This window comes from Octopus bimaculoides, chromosome 3, assembly GCF_046866305.1.
Source record: "Octopus bimaculoides isolate indiv1 chromosome 3, ASM4686630v1, whole genome shotgun sequence".
NCBI classification, from domain to species: domain Eukaryota; kingdom Metazoa; phylum Mollusca; class Cephalopoda; order Octopoda; family Octopodidae; genus Octopus; species Octopus bimaculoides.
This window is the reverse complement of record NC_142930.1, coordinates 90954442-90969128: the sequence shown is the minus strand read 5'-3', so window position 1 is coordinate 90969128 and position 14687 is coordinate 90954442. Positions and strand designations below refer to the sequence as shown.

Here is a 14687-nt window from a genome sequence, read left to right as displayed (position 1 = left end):
TGCAGACTTGAGAGGTGCCCCTTTACTCACTGTTGGTCCGATAGCAACTCTAATCTTCTCATACATTTTCCAGATGTTTCCAATGTCACTCGCCTATTGAATTTATAAGTATGATTTCTTTCAGTACTGGTTGGCACATTTTCTAGTTTCTTTTTGAAGGTTGGATTTTACAGCACGTAGCTGTTTGCTTTGTACTTTCTGTTGGTTTTCTATTGTGCTTTATGAAGATCTTGCAGTTTTTCTCAAATAATGGCATTAGTATTGGAGCATTGGCTTTGATCCAGTCCTCCTTGAAAGTCGATCCGTTCCAAAGGCCCACGACACAGAATCATATATTGCTGATTTCATGTTGTTCCACATGTCGCCAGGGGATGAGCTACGTTTTGGAGCTGTTCTTCAAAATATTCTTGAAATTTGGTTCTCATCACTGGTTCTTGGGCGTTTTTTTTTTTGTTGATCTTAGGTTTCTTTGGTTTTTCGGCTCTTGGGGTTTTCTTTGTGACCATCTTTACCTTTACTATAACCAACAGGTTATTTGTGTTACAGTCTGCACTGTGGAAGGATCTTGTTTGCTTTACAGCGTTGACATCATTCTTTCTGACGATGACGAAGTCAATCTGGAGCCAATAACCTGATCTTGGATGGCACCAAGAAACTTTATGCCGGTCTTTGCCATTGTAGAAGGTGCTTGCAATGCACAGGTTGTTATTTGTGAAAAATTCGAAGAGTCTCTGGCCATTATCATTGATTTTCCCCAGTCCTAACTGTCCAAGGCACTTGGGCCATACTTGGTGATCAGCGCCTAATCTTGCATTGAAATTACTCATGAGAGAAAGTTTGTCTGCCCTTGGGATACTGTTGATCATATCCTGAAGTTCTTCGTAGAACTGATCTTTTTTGTCATTTTCTGCTGTTAGAATAGGAACATAGGCACTAATGAGATGGGCCCTTCCAGTTTTAGTCCCCGCTTCCATGATAGTGATGCGCTCATTTATACCTCGAGGAAAACGGAACTTGTTCAGCAATCTGTTGTATACAGCAAACCCCACACCATGGATTCTCCTCTCATCTTCTCCAAGACCCTTCCAGAAGAATGTGTGATTTCTTTGCCTAATGAAACCAGAGTCAGCAAGTCTTGTCTCTTGCCGGGCAGTGATGTCTACATTCGGCCGTGTGAGCTCCTTGTCAATGATTGCCGTTTTGTCCGGGTCGGTAATGTCCATTCCGGTTGTCATTGTTCTGACATTCCAGGTCCCCAGTTCAATGAGATCAATTTCAATTTTCTTCTCCTTTTGCCAGGTGCTGGGCTTTACGTCAGATTTTCAGTTTTTGTCCTAGCTCCATACATCCTTAGCAGCGGACAAACGTGGTGGATCAGCACCTTACTGACTGGGGACTGCCCAGTTTAAGATGGGCGGTAGCTGATCAGTGCGATTGAATAATCACTCCCATCGTCGAAAATGACCCGTGGCGGAGTCCCGCTTCATCAAATAAGGATGCACTATTACCCGTAATCTGCCACTTGCGTGTTGTTTCCCTTGCCTGTTACTGCAAGGATGAAGTGTCCTCTCCTTATGCTCATTTTTTTTCAGCGTCCTCCAAGAAATTCTAAATCATTGACAAAGCAAGCTAAATGCTCTGAACGTATGGAGAACGTGCCTTACCCAATTTGCCCGATCACCCCCTCTAGACTTCACCGATTTAGTCCAAAGGAGAGACAAGGTCAATACATTTGGAACCAGCAAAGTTGAATGGGATGCAAGAAGATAGTTTGGATCATTCCTCCCCATCAACTGCTTTAGGGGCCCTCTCAACGGATTTTCTGTTTGGGTTTACTCCCTTAGACTTACATACTCCTGTATGTGTCTACAAGGTAGCGGAAACAGCTGCAGGTTGTACCATCTACTGTCATTTTGGTAGCAGCACTAGTCTGACCTGACACACACACATGACGCGCACCCCCCTACACACACAAGGATATATATAAAAAAATAAAGTGTAAAATGGTATATATAAATAAAACATATGCCATTGAGAAATAGAAGATAATATATATATATATATATATATATATATATATATATATATATATATATATATATATATATATATGTATATAAGTAAAAATATATAAGTAGAAATATCATTTTAAAATATGACATATATATATATATATATATATATATATATATATATATATATATATTACACACAATTTTTTTACAAACATTTTGTTGGATGGCCGTTGACTGTTCATGGAGTTCCTCCGCCCTTTGACGGGTCTTATTGTTTATTCTCACCAAGCAAGCCTGGTGGGGTTGCCAGTTTAGTCGCCAACGACCGGGCTATGCATCACGTTGTACTGGTTACATATTCCCAGTCGCATTCTTGAGCGATCTGACATTATGTATATATATATATATATATATATGTATATGTGTGTGTGTGTGTGTGTGTGTGTGTGTTTATGTATGAATGTGTATTTTTTCTACATTTCTATGTATATATACATATGCATATATGACATTACATAGATGTTCAGATACATAAGAGTATGCCTTTTTTTAACATGATACTAATATTAATATCTATTTTATAGTTAAGGCGGTGAGATGGGAGAATTGATAAAATAAGTACCCCTCGACTCTACTTTCTGACCTTGTAACCAAATTTGAAAACAATATTAATTTTAAAGCTATATTCATTTTGATTATGCAATATTTACTATAATATGTTTGATATGTGCAATAAAATCAATATTTAATAAGAAATGTAATATTTATATAAAGAATAAATTCATATCAATTACAGAATATTATTTAATAATTAACAATAACCATATTTGTAATGAAATTATTCATATTAATAATTGCATTAATATCATTAGTAATTTGTAACATCGGCTATAACACATATCCTTTTATTGTGAGTAACAATTATAGTGTTATCTGCCTGGTAAATGTCTGTAAATTCATAACTCATCATGCTTATTGTTTTATTGTTTATGTAGCACCTAAATTTACACAGCATGACTATCTCTTGGAAAAGCTATGACTGACTCCTAGATAACGTGACATATTATACTTTATAGATACTTTATAATTGAATATATATTTATTATATAAACTCTTCCATTGTATGCTGCATAGGAATACCGCTCAGATTTTTATAATCCGCAAAATTTCATCATTTTCTTTCGATTAATTTTATTGTTTATATATCCTTAATCCGATCTCATAAAATTATTACCGTGTATATGATATTTAGCTGGTATCTGTGCGTGTATTTAAACGTACATATTGTTTATTTCGTATATACTGCTTACTTAAAGTTATGAGTCATGTCTCTTGCCAATTATTTTTTTAGAGTAGACGCGTTCTGGCTTTTCTTGGCGCGTAAATGAAAACCTTAAACTACTTCAATGGTCGGCTGCGTTGCTTTCAAGATAACAGTATAGTTTATTACTACTCATTAATTGGCCATCAACATTTCTCTTAGCTTATTTCGAATGATGACTTGCCTCGTTTATATATATGTACTGTGTCGATGAAAGAATTATAAAGTAACTATAATATTCTTTGACCTGATGAGAAAGCCTTTTCACCTGTATTAATTCATAAATTATACGGCTGAATTATTTAATTAATACACATTGACATGTACCGTATTTTCCGGCGTCGAAGACGCTTCGTCCTCGAGGACGCACCCTGATTTTAGCAACCAAAAATTTGAAAAGAATAATAAACATAAAAATAAGGTCCCGGCACTTCGGGTCTTGTTACCTTTACAGATGCAATGAAAAAACATCACTGTAACCTCCAGCACGCCACTTAAAATGTTCCTGGTAATTCTTTGCACCATTCATTACGTTGACTAACCGTAACTGTCTCCCGTTGTAACCCTACACTCGTGTCTGTAAAACTAACAAAAGGCAGCACTCATCTACCTTATCCATTTGCTTTGTGGGACCGTCAGACATGATATGATAAGTTTACTCTCAAAGAGAAATACGGAATAAAATTCTATTGCACAGTTACACTTTGTAAAAATATCATGAGCATGACATCCCGAATAGAAGAAAATAAAAATGAAATAAAAATTACAGTAAAATCTGCACAAAAAAAAAATACTTCAATCATTTATAGAAGTACCATACAAATATGACATCCTAAATACAACAAAACAAAAACAGAACAGCGATTAAAATCTGCACAGTGGAAATATTATCAATAAAAAAACATTTTAATCTTCAAATTCGGAGAATATTTCATGTTATTACCATTTGTAAAATTTTCGCACGAACATAACAAAACAATCGTTACAATTAAATTACAATACAAAAAGAGGATCTTTTTTAAAACGGGGGCCACATTTTTCATTAATGTTTTACGTAGTGTTTTTGGTACGGAAAGACTTTCAAACTTCGTATACTTATCTATTTTGTGTTATAGAACAGAAAAATATTTTTGTATTCGAATTTATTTCATGTAAAAAATTGTCTTATTTCGATACTTTCAACCAATCACTGACGTCCATTCAGTCGATATACATTAAGTGCCGACTACATAAACAAACGATTCTTCGTTTTATTTGCTTTTTTCATTTTAAATATGCTTTAACCCTAACCCTAACCCTAACCCTAACCCTACGGTTAGGGTTAGGGTTAGAGTTAGGGTTAGGGTTAGGATTAATTGTTTCAGAATCGTTTGTTTATGTAGTCGGCACTTAATGTATATCGGCTGAATGGACGTCAGTGATTGGTTGAAATTACAGAAATACGACAACTTTAACATGGAATAATTTATGGATTTCTTTTTTTTTAAAGAAGACTAAGAGAAAAAGTTGTTTTATATGACACATTCTACCAGTGTTCCAAGTTTCAAAGTGTTTCGTTAATGAAAAATGTGGCCCCCGTTTTAAAAATGATCCGAAAAATATTTAAAAGTGTGCAAATATTAAACATACAACCATAAGGAATATATCTTCAAATCCTGAAAGCTGACTGCAGTCATCGATAACCCCAAAACCAGAAAAATCATCAGGATCATGAACTCTGTCCGCAGTATCACTATCTTCAAACGGAGTGTCATCCTCTGTGCCATCTAATGCATATACCAAATTTTAAGAGCAATTTTACTACTACCTCCATTTTCACAGCGTTCCATGATTTCAGGACCCACTCGCACAATTGAGCAAGGTGAAGGTGATTAACAAACAGCACAAGGATGTAAGGGATATTCTGTAACCAAGATTGAATACTTCCAGCGGCGGCTGTATCACTATAAGCCCTTAATATTTTATACGGTAAGTATAAGAACTTGACTCACAAACTGAGAAGATTCAGCGATGACTTAGAAAATAAGCTAACTTAAATTTTTGTAAGGGAAAGAAAGAGGGGAAAAAATAATGCATCTTAACATCTTAAAAAAATGTTGAGAGGTCCATTCAAACAAGATTGGCACTTTCAATTAAATAAATACAAAAGGAAATTATAAATTTAGAAAGTAGGAAACCTTTAACTATATATATAACATTATGAAAGCTTTCAAGTTTTCCTTTCTGTCATTTTGAAGATTATTCATATTGGCAGCTTGTTTTTATAATGTCCCTGCAAAAGTGCAACTGCTTATAGAAATTACTAAGAATATTATGTAATTTAAATACAGCAACAAATTGTAAATAGAAATTTCTGCTAAGAAATTCCCTATCTGATGTCAAATGAAGTGTGGCCCTACGTGACTTAAAAGAAAAGATAATACCAATTATTCTTGATAATATAAAATGTTCAACAGGACTGCTTTACAGTTAAAAGTTCTGGAGTCAACACTTTGTTTTGCATTGCAGAATTAGCAACTAAATATTAGCAAATATATTTTGGTCAAAAGGTAAAATCTGAACAAAATTAATCTTGTATTAACATATAAGAATAACGATGAAATAACTTGCTATTTTTCAAGAACCAACTATTAAATGTTAGTAAGTATGTATTAAGTTACTAATACCGTATTAATATAAATAGTAAGTAGCTAAGATTTAAATATTTTCAATGATCTGTTGATACAGTGTCAGCAGCGAAGCTATTAGTCAAGCAGTTAAGAATATATTAAGTATACTAACATACCTTACATTTGAATTGAGAGAAAGTAAACTCCATTTTGTGAAGTTATTAGTTCATACTTTGCAATGAGATGAAATAACTGAGTGGCTTACATAATTAATAACTAAGATTTATACTCACTTAGGAAGCATACAACTGAGAAATGTTGTGACTGATGATATTCACTACCGTTTTTATTAATCTCCATTAACATTTCACTCAGTAAAATATTTTATGTGACTTGCTGCCATCACTCATGAGATCGAAACACAGACTTTCATAATATCCTAATATTAAAATGTAAAGTACCACAAAGTAGAATATTTTATGAATGTCTCTTCAAAGCAACAAACATTCCGAGAATTTGAAGACGTAGAAGTATTTCAGTAGTGATGTCTTTCTTTCTAAATCTTTTTTTTTTTTTTTGTTTTACATTAAATCATTAAATATCTCAAAGTCTTATTGTATAACTATCAGATACATACTTCCGAATTTAGTTAATATCCTTAACAGACGTAACTTATTAAATATACTTGCTGGACATTTCTAAATCTTTGTAACTTTTACATTAAAGGAGTATGAATTCTAATGAAGCAATTTCCACTTTCAAAGAATTTGCTTTCTTTGAAGTATATTTATGGATTTTAACTGCAGATAATCTCTGATCATATTATACAACACACCATATTATATAACACCGTATTTATTAATATGATTCTAAATATTCTCGAGTTCTAAATCTACTTTTACATCTTATGTGTGTGTATGTGTAGGCGCCCTCCACATTCCAGCTACTTCATGTTACGGAATTTTGCGCTTACGGAAATTGTAAAATACGTCCACTCATTTGGGAATACGGTCAGGAATTTAACTCCCTCGGAAACAAGGTTAAATTTTAAAAACTTAAAAACTACACTTTTTTCCTAGCTGTAAAGGCTGCCTTTCAGTGTTTTAGCTTATACTATAGTAGTTAATTTGAAAACCAATTGTCACGAAACGTTTATATATATATATATATATATATATATATATATATATATATATATATATATATATATATATATATACATGCATATATGAGGAAGGGTGTACGAATTGTTGTATCCATCACTACAAAGTGTGAGGCAAAATTTTCAGTGTGAATATCTGTGCATCCATTTATGTACATTTACTTGGGCCATAAGGGGTATCTATTTATCCACACACACACAACGCAATACACACACACACACACACACACACACACAAATATATATATATATATATATATATGGGGCTGGTATATGTGTGTGTGTGTGTGTAAGCATGTCTGTATATCAATTTGTGCTGCCAACACTATATCTACCATCAAGACCAAAACCAATACAACCACGGCCATTACCAAAGTACCAACTCAACAATGCAAGAATCGGGTAAAAATTATAAGCAACCCATTTAAAAAACCAATCACATGAGATATGGTGATGTAATGTATCGGAAGTTGACTGAAATGTCTTCGATCTTAGTTCAATGACAATTGACCTAAACAGCAATGAGAATTAAGTTGAAGATAAACAGTAAAAAAAAAAACATTACAATTGGTAAGAAAAATATGACAAGCAGCATTCCGAACGATACCCACATTAGCACCAAAAACAAACTCAATGCAATCAATACCACCGCTATTACCAGCCCACCAACATTTAAGTGACCAAAAGGCAACAACAATAACAGTATCAGCACGATAGCATTGTCTGCATCTACATATTTTGTATGTCAACTGTGCGCGTGAGTGTATTCGTGTGTGTGTAGGTGCAGAGTTTTTATGGCTCAAGTATCCTGGGTACAAGGAATAGAGGGGCCACGACCCTGGTAGCCCTTCAACTAACTTTAATGATACAATAATTCTTTCCGTTCACTCCTTCACCTTTCCAAGTTCTCATGGCTGTTTTTATATCCATTAGGACATAAAACACTTTTGGGCACACAAAAAATTCTTTCACGGATAATTTTTTAACTAAGTATTCGTCGTAGTTACTGTTGACCGTTGCAGCTATTGGCTTTATTTACAACTCCAGATAACTGAAATCAAGTCATGAATGGTAACTCAAGAACCGTGAAATGATTACACAGGATATTAAGCCTTGATGTCTGAAAAGGGCTTGATACAGAAAAAAAAGTAATTCCCATGACCAAACACGAATGTTTGTAACGTGTACAATAAGAACAAGACGTGACAATATAGAGATATTAAGTCGATGCCCAAGTAGTTACTTCGTTACCTTTTCTGCAAGTTGAAATCATCCAGTTTTGGAAGTTATTAGACTCTAATCTGTTGTGTATATGAAAAAAAAAATAATAATAATAATTTCTACAATAGGGATACGACTTGAAATTTGGAGGAGAGGATAGTCGATTGCATCGACCCCAGTTCACGACTGGTACTCAGTTTTTTCGACCCCTTAATAAAAATAATAATAATAATAATAATAATAATGATAATAATAATAATAATAATAATAATAATAATAATAATAATAATAATAATAATAATAATGTTTGTAACGAAGTAGCACTACCATGCAGTGGGACGGAACTCATAATCATGTGGCTAGGAAGCAAGCTTCTTAGCGAAATTCTGCCTATCCGTCCAGGATCTCTGTATCTCACTCAACATATGCTCTGCATAGACATATTATGCCTTTTCGGAAAGAGGATGATCCCAGAATTGAAAATGTGCCCTTCATTTGGTTCATGAACATCTAGCATTTAGATCTTATCTAAAAACATTTGGGTTGCTATTTTTAGCAGGTAAAGCGAACGTGAGAGGTTTCCATACAATAATATTACTGAGAAAAGTGAACGGTTTACAAGAGTAATCTCCCTTAGCTTAAAGCTTTACTAAGGACACACTTCAGTCACACTGGGGCAATGCCTTGAAGGATTTTAATCGAAGCAATCTGGTACTTTGTTATTGATCTCTTTTACCGAGCCGGTAAGTTACGTGAACATAAATACACCAGTACCAGTTATCAAGCGGTGGTGGGGGACAAATATACACACAGAGCCACAATCTATCTATCTATCTATCTATCCAGCTATCTATCAATCTGTCTCTCTCTTTCTCTCTCTCTCTCTCTCTCTCTCTCTCTCTCTCTCTCTCTCTCTCTCTCTCTCTCTCTCTCTCTCTCTCTCTCTGTTGTTTCGCTGAAATTTTTACTGAGAACATATTCTTCGTGGTTAGATGATTCGGCATCTATTTCTGGCATATAGGAGTCCACTTTTGCTGGTCATTCCTCTTATTTTTGTATGTTATATATATATATATATAATCATAAATATATAGGGATTAGCAGAAAACCTGCTTCTCCAACATACTGAGAAATTCAGAAACAGCAGCCAAAGAACCACTGATTCTAAAAACTACAAATTTTTCTCTAATTGATAGCGATATTCGTGGTACACACAGAACTAAAGACAGAAGAGAAGAGTAAAAAAAACAAACTTGCCTTTAATTAATTTGGTACGAATCGTTTCACGATTATTGGTAAGAAATTACCTCATTTCGATCTTCAGCCAAATATTTTAATAAATTTGCCAATGTCTAAATAACTCGCGTAAATTTTGACCATGCGACATCAAGACCACGTGAGGCAGACATTAAGAAATTTATCGGCCAGTGATTACTAATTGACGATTCCCTGCCCTGTATATCTATCTATCTATCTATCTATCTATCTATATATATATATATATATATATATATATATATATATATATATATATATATATATATATATATATATAGAGAGAGAGAGAGAGAGAGAGAGAGAGAGAGAGATAAGAGACAGAAATATCACACCATCATTCTATTACCCAGATTATCCTATCAGATGTTCTTTTATATTGCACACTTCTGTTCCATTTAGAGCCTAATTTTTTAACTTATCGTTTTAGTTTGATGTCTTCCAAGAGATCTCTTCTGGTCTTTTGGATACTACTTGACAAGTCTACAGGATCTCGTGTTTTCTGTGAGCTTTATATATACGACAATTATTTTCTTGAATCTTTAGCTGAAATTAACTTAAGATTTTGAAATCAGTATTTTGTACTCTCATCAAACACTGAGATCAGAACAGTTCATTCTAGCAATTTGACTTCCTTTGAAACAAAGTTACTTAATTTCCTCTATAATTCTATTTTCCAAAAAGAAAACAAAAGCAATTTAAATGTTACTTTGTACTTGTAAACAATGACAATAGGATGCATTAAAATTATAATTGATTCTAAGGTAGATCTGTTGACCGTACTAGATAAATTATACTAAAATGACTGTCATAGGTAGTTACTCTTTCCCATTTATTTCCATTAGAATATCTTAGAAAATAGCTAAACCACACATTAAATTATATTTTGTGTTTTCGATTTGCATTTTGCCACTGCTTTTATGAAGACAGCGGGAATTCCATTTTAAATATGATTTTTAACTTTATAGTTGCAAATTCACTGCAGACTCAATGTAAAAACACACTGGGATAACAAAAGACAAACACTTTCCATTTCGTTTTATTTATTTTGCTGAGAAATAAACGGAGAAAAGGGAATTACGAGTTATTTCTTAAAGCGTATCACTTGTTCGAAAACAGTCTTCAGAATATCAAAAATTCCAAACATATTTATTTTATTTTTAATACTTGATTCCTGCAATTGTCTGTAAAATATATGCTGACTTATCTAATACATTTTATAGCTGACATTGAATAAGAATGTATCTCATAAAGTCTTAGGTAATCAAGGTTCTGCCAAAAGATTATTGTTTTAAAATTAATTATCCTTCTTTATGCCGCATTTAATATCATATATTGTTTACACAACACATGCACACACACAAACATGTATATATATATATATATATATATATATATATATATATATATATATATATATATATATATATATATAAATATATATATATATAGAGAGTGAGAGAGAGAGAGAGAGAGAGAATCAGCACGGGATTTTGTCAGTGAACAGATCCCGGTCTCAAAGCGACGAAAATATTTTGGCAAATTAAATTTAAATGTTGGAGTGAATCTAATGGCTTCTGTGTGTTTCTTAAATGGCTTATAAACATGCCGCAATTCAATTCGTTCCAGCACACGATCTCAGATCAGATCACTTGCTATGCAAGTACATCTCCGTAAGTATATATATATATATATATATATATATATATATATATATATATATATATATATATATATATATATATATATATATATATATATATATATAAGAAACAAATTTAAAGTAATGGTCATTACTTATAATTCATTTACTAGACCAAATTTGGTTTACTGCTGTTTCCAGTAGTCATTATATGTACGTTACTGATAGGTTTACTCAATTGGTCTATTGATTCCTTGAGGTAAATTGAACGACATAAGAAAATTAATGTTACATTCATCAGAGATAATTATTTCCATCATTGGTTCTGACGACATTTGAACTGGTGACATCTGAACTCTGACAACATTTGAACTGGTGATGCCATTGCTTGATTGTCATATCATCGTCACCATAAACTTTTTTCAATCTCATCGAAAGTCTCTTTTGATGTACGGCCTTTCAAGTATAAGAACCTGGTCACTGATCTGCATTCAACAGCTTATATTATAACTTCTTAGTCCACTTCAGCAGCCGTAAAATGGAAACGAATACAATTTACAATGTGACATGTAGACAGGTATGATTATACCTGTTCAAGTTTTCTGCAATAACCGGAAGTGCGTCAGAGGAAATCTTTAATGAACACCCCTCGTGCATACATACACATATATATGTGTGCGCGCGAGTTTGTGTGTTACATATATATATATATATATATATATATATATATATTCCTACTGTATTTGTGTAACATTGTTCGTTTTTTTTTCGTCATTGTTTTTGTATACATTCGCTGCTTTCTTCCAAGGAATCTAATGCGCTTAGCTTAGTTTTTTCTTTGGGGCTAACCAGCCGAAATTGCAAAGATAATCTGGATCTCGACTGAAGAGAGAAAACTCCGAATGATATGTCCGTGTTTACTTTGTATCGTCTATCAGTATGTTTTTCCCTCTCTTGTATCACCTACTCTCCGGCTGTTTTGCGTTCTTGTCCCATTCTGAATTATATATATATATATATATATATATATATATATATATATATATAATTTTATAGTAATGCCTCACGCTTAGAGGGACTAAATAAGTCAAAAACTACCAAAAAATAAGCAACATATTTACCGAAAGCGAGGAAAAGCAACTTTCAAAATTAATCTCCTAAAAACATTTTAACTTAACGGCAATACAGCAAAACTGTGAAGTAAGCTGCATCTGGGGTTTTTTCACGCTGACTACTTGATAAATTCTTATAAAGATTTTATCATATATTATATTATAAATAATTAGAATATATTCAGTGCTGAATATTATTCTGTATAAGCACATGTTACTGAGATGCAACCGGTTAAATTCTAACCTGTCTGTATTTGTCAAGGGAAGTTATCTTTCCCATCTTGATCTACGATACGTACGTACTCGAGTTTCAGGGTTATTTCCCTTCTTCAGCGTACGACAATCGCCGACCTTCGATGCAAAAGATATTCCTTGGCAAATATATATAACTTTTTCCAGTGAAATTATTCACTGATATAGAAAAAGTGAAAACAAGCAATGTTAAATCTCTGAACGAGGTATTAACAGTAACTGCACGATAAAGTGAAGTATATTTGCCACTTAAATGTGGCTGACCCCGAAGGGTGGATGTTACTGTTACTTTTAGCCCCAGGAGGACATCTCTTCCAGCTGGCTATCGACACACATCTGTGTCCTGTCTGTATTTGCCAAGGGAAGTTATCTTTCCCATCTTGATCTACGATACGTACGTACTCGAGTTTCAGGGTTATTTTCCTTCTTCAGCGTACGTGGCAAATATACTTCACTTTATCGTGCAGTTACTGTTAATACCTCGTTCAGAGATTTAACATATATATATATATATATATATATATATATATATATATATATATATATATATGATCTTTTGTCGTTTACTTGTTTGAGTCATTCGACTATCACCATGCTGGGACAAAGCTTTGAAGAATAGTTTAGCAGATCTAATCAACCCAAGTACATATTTTATTTTAAAGCCTGCTACGTATTCTATTTGTCTATTTTGTCAAAGTACTAAGCTACCGAGTCACAAACACATACACTCACACACACTACCACATACACTCAGACACATAAACGCATATATATATATATATATATATATATATATATATATATAGAGAGAGAGAGAGAGAGAGAGAGAGAGAGAGGGGAGAGATTTATATATATATAAGTAAATGTATACATATACGAAGGGGTTCTTTCAGTTTCCAACTTTCAGATCTACTCACAAAGCTTTGATCATTCCGAGGCTATATTAGAAGACACTTGCCAGGGTGACATGCAGGTTGGGAAGCAAACATCATACTATACAGCGATATCTGCACCTATATATATATATATATATATATATATATATATATATATATATATATATATATATATATATATATAAATTTATACCAAAACAGCCATACCAACAATCCAACATATCTCCATCTTCAGCGGCCCCACAGATATCATTATAGTTTCGACATAAGCTATAGGTGCATGGCTCAGTGATTGGAACGTCGGTCTCACAATGCTGAGATAGTGAGTTAGATTCCTGGACAGAACTGTGTGTTGTATTATTGAGCAAGTAACTTAATCTAACGTTGCTCCAGTTCACTCAGCTGTAGAAATGATTTGCGACGTCACTGATGCCAAGCTGTAGCAGCCTTTTCCTTTCCTATGGACAACATCAATGGCATGGAAATTGGAGGCTTGTATTCATGGGTGACTGCTTGTCTTCTATCAACAACATTGCTCGGACTTGTGCCTCGGATAGCAACGTTCAAATCACAAGCACAATCCCATAGTCAGTCTTGACTGAAGTGGGCTTTTATCTCCCCCTTTTTTTTTGTTTTTTACACAGTTTGAGTAGGAACATTGTATTGAAATACAGAGCAATGTATCGACTGTGAAGATATTATTTACACATTCAGCACGAACATATTACCATGAGCAGAACAATCACGGACTGACCAAAGCCTCGTGAGTGGCTCTAACAGGCAGAAATTGAAAGGAGCCCGTCCTATATGTATACATATATGTGTGTGCATGTGTGCCTGTGTGCATGTGTGTGTGTGGATGTTTTGTGTGTGTGTGCGAGCGAGCGCGTGTGTGTGCGAGCGCGCGCGTATGTGTATGTGTATACCTGTGCAGCACGTTAAATAGACCAATAAAATAAATACCAGGCTTTAAAAATTAAGCACTGGAGTTGATTCATTCTACTAAAAAAATCTCTTTAGCTCTATGGCTGGCCTTTAGCATGACAAACTAATATTTGGACGTTATGCCAATCTCTGTCAGTCTCTATCCAGAAAATGTATGATCTACTCCGAACACTTAAGGAAACTGAGGCCATGAAAAATATATTGCCCTACTAGGATCTTTAATGAATCACTTCTCCT

General features: G+C 33.7%; 1 protein-coding gene across 1 annotated transcript; it reads right to left on the bottom strand.

Annotated features, from left to right (window-relative positions):
* Window positions 1-344: 344 nt before the first annotated feature.
* LOC106868992 (protein CFDP2-like) lies at window positions 345-1223 on the bottom strand. The gene has a single exon (XM_014914477.3). The coding sequence runs from the start codon at window positions 1221-1223 to the stop codon at window positions 345-347; it is 879 nt and encodes a 292-aa protein (XP_014769963.3).
* Window positions 1224-14687: the final 13464 nt, after the last annotated feature.

Bases quoted from the DNA above. Each gene is read 5' to 3' on its own strand.
- LOC106868992 (XM_014914477.3), bottom strand. From the start codon at position 1,223: ATGGACATTACCGACCCGGACAAAACGGCAATCATTGACAAGGAGCTC.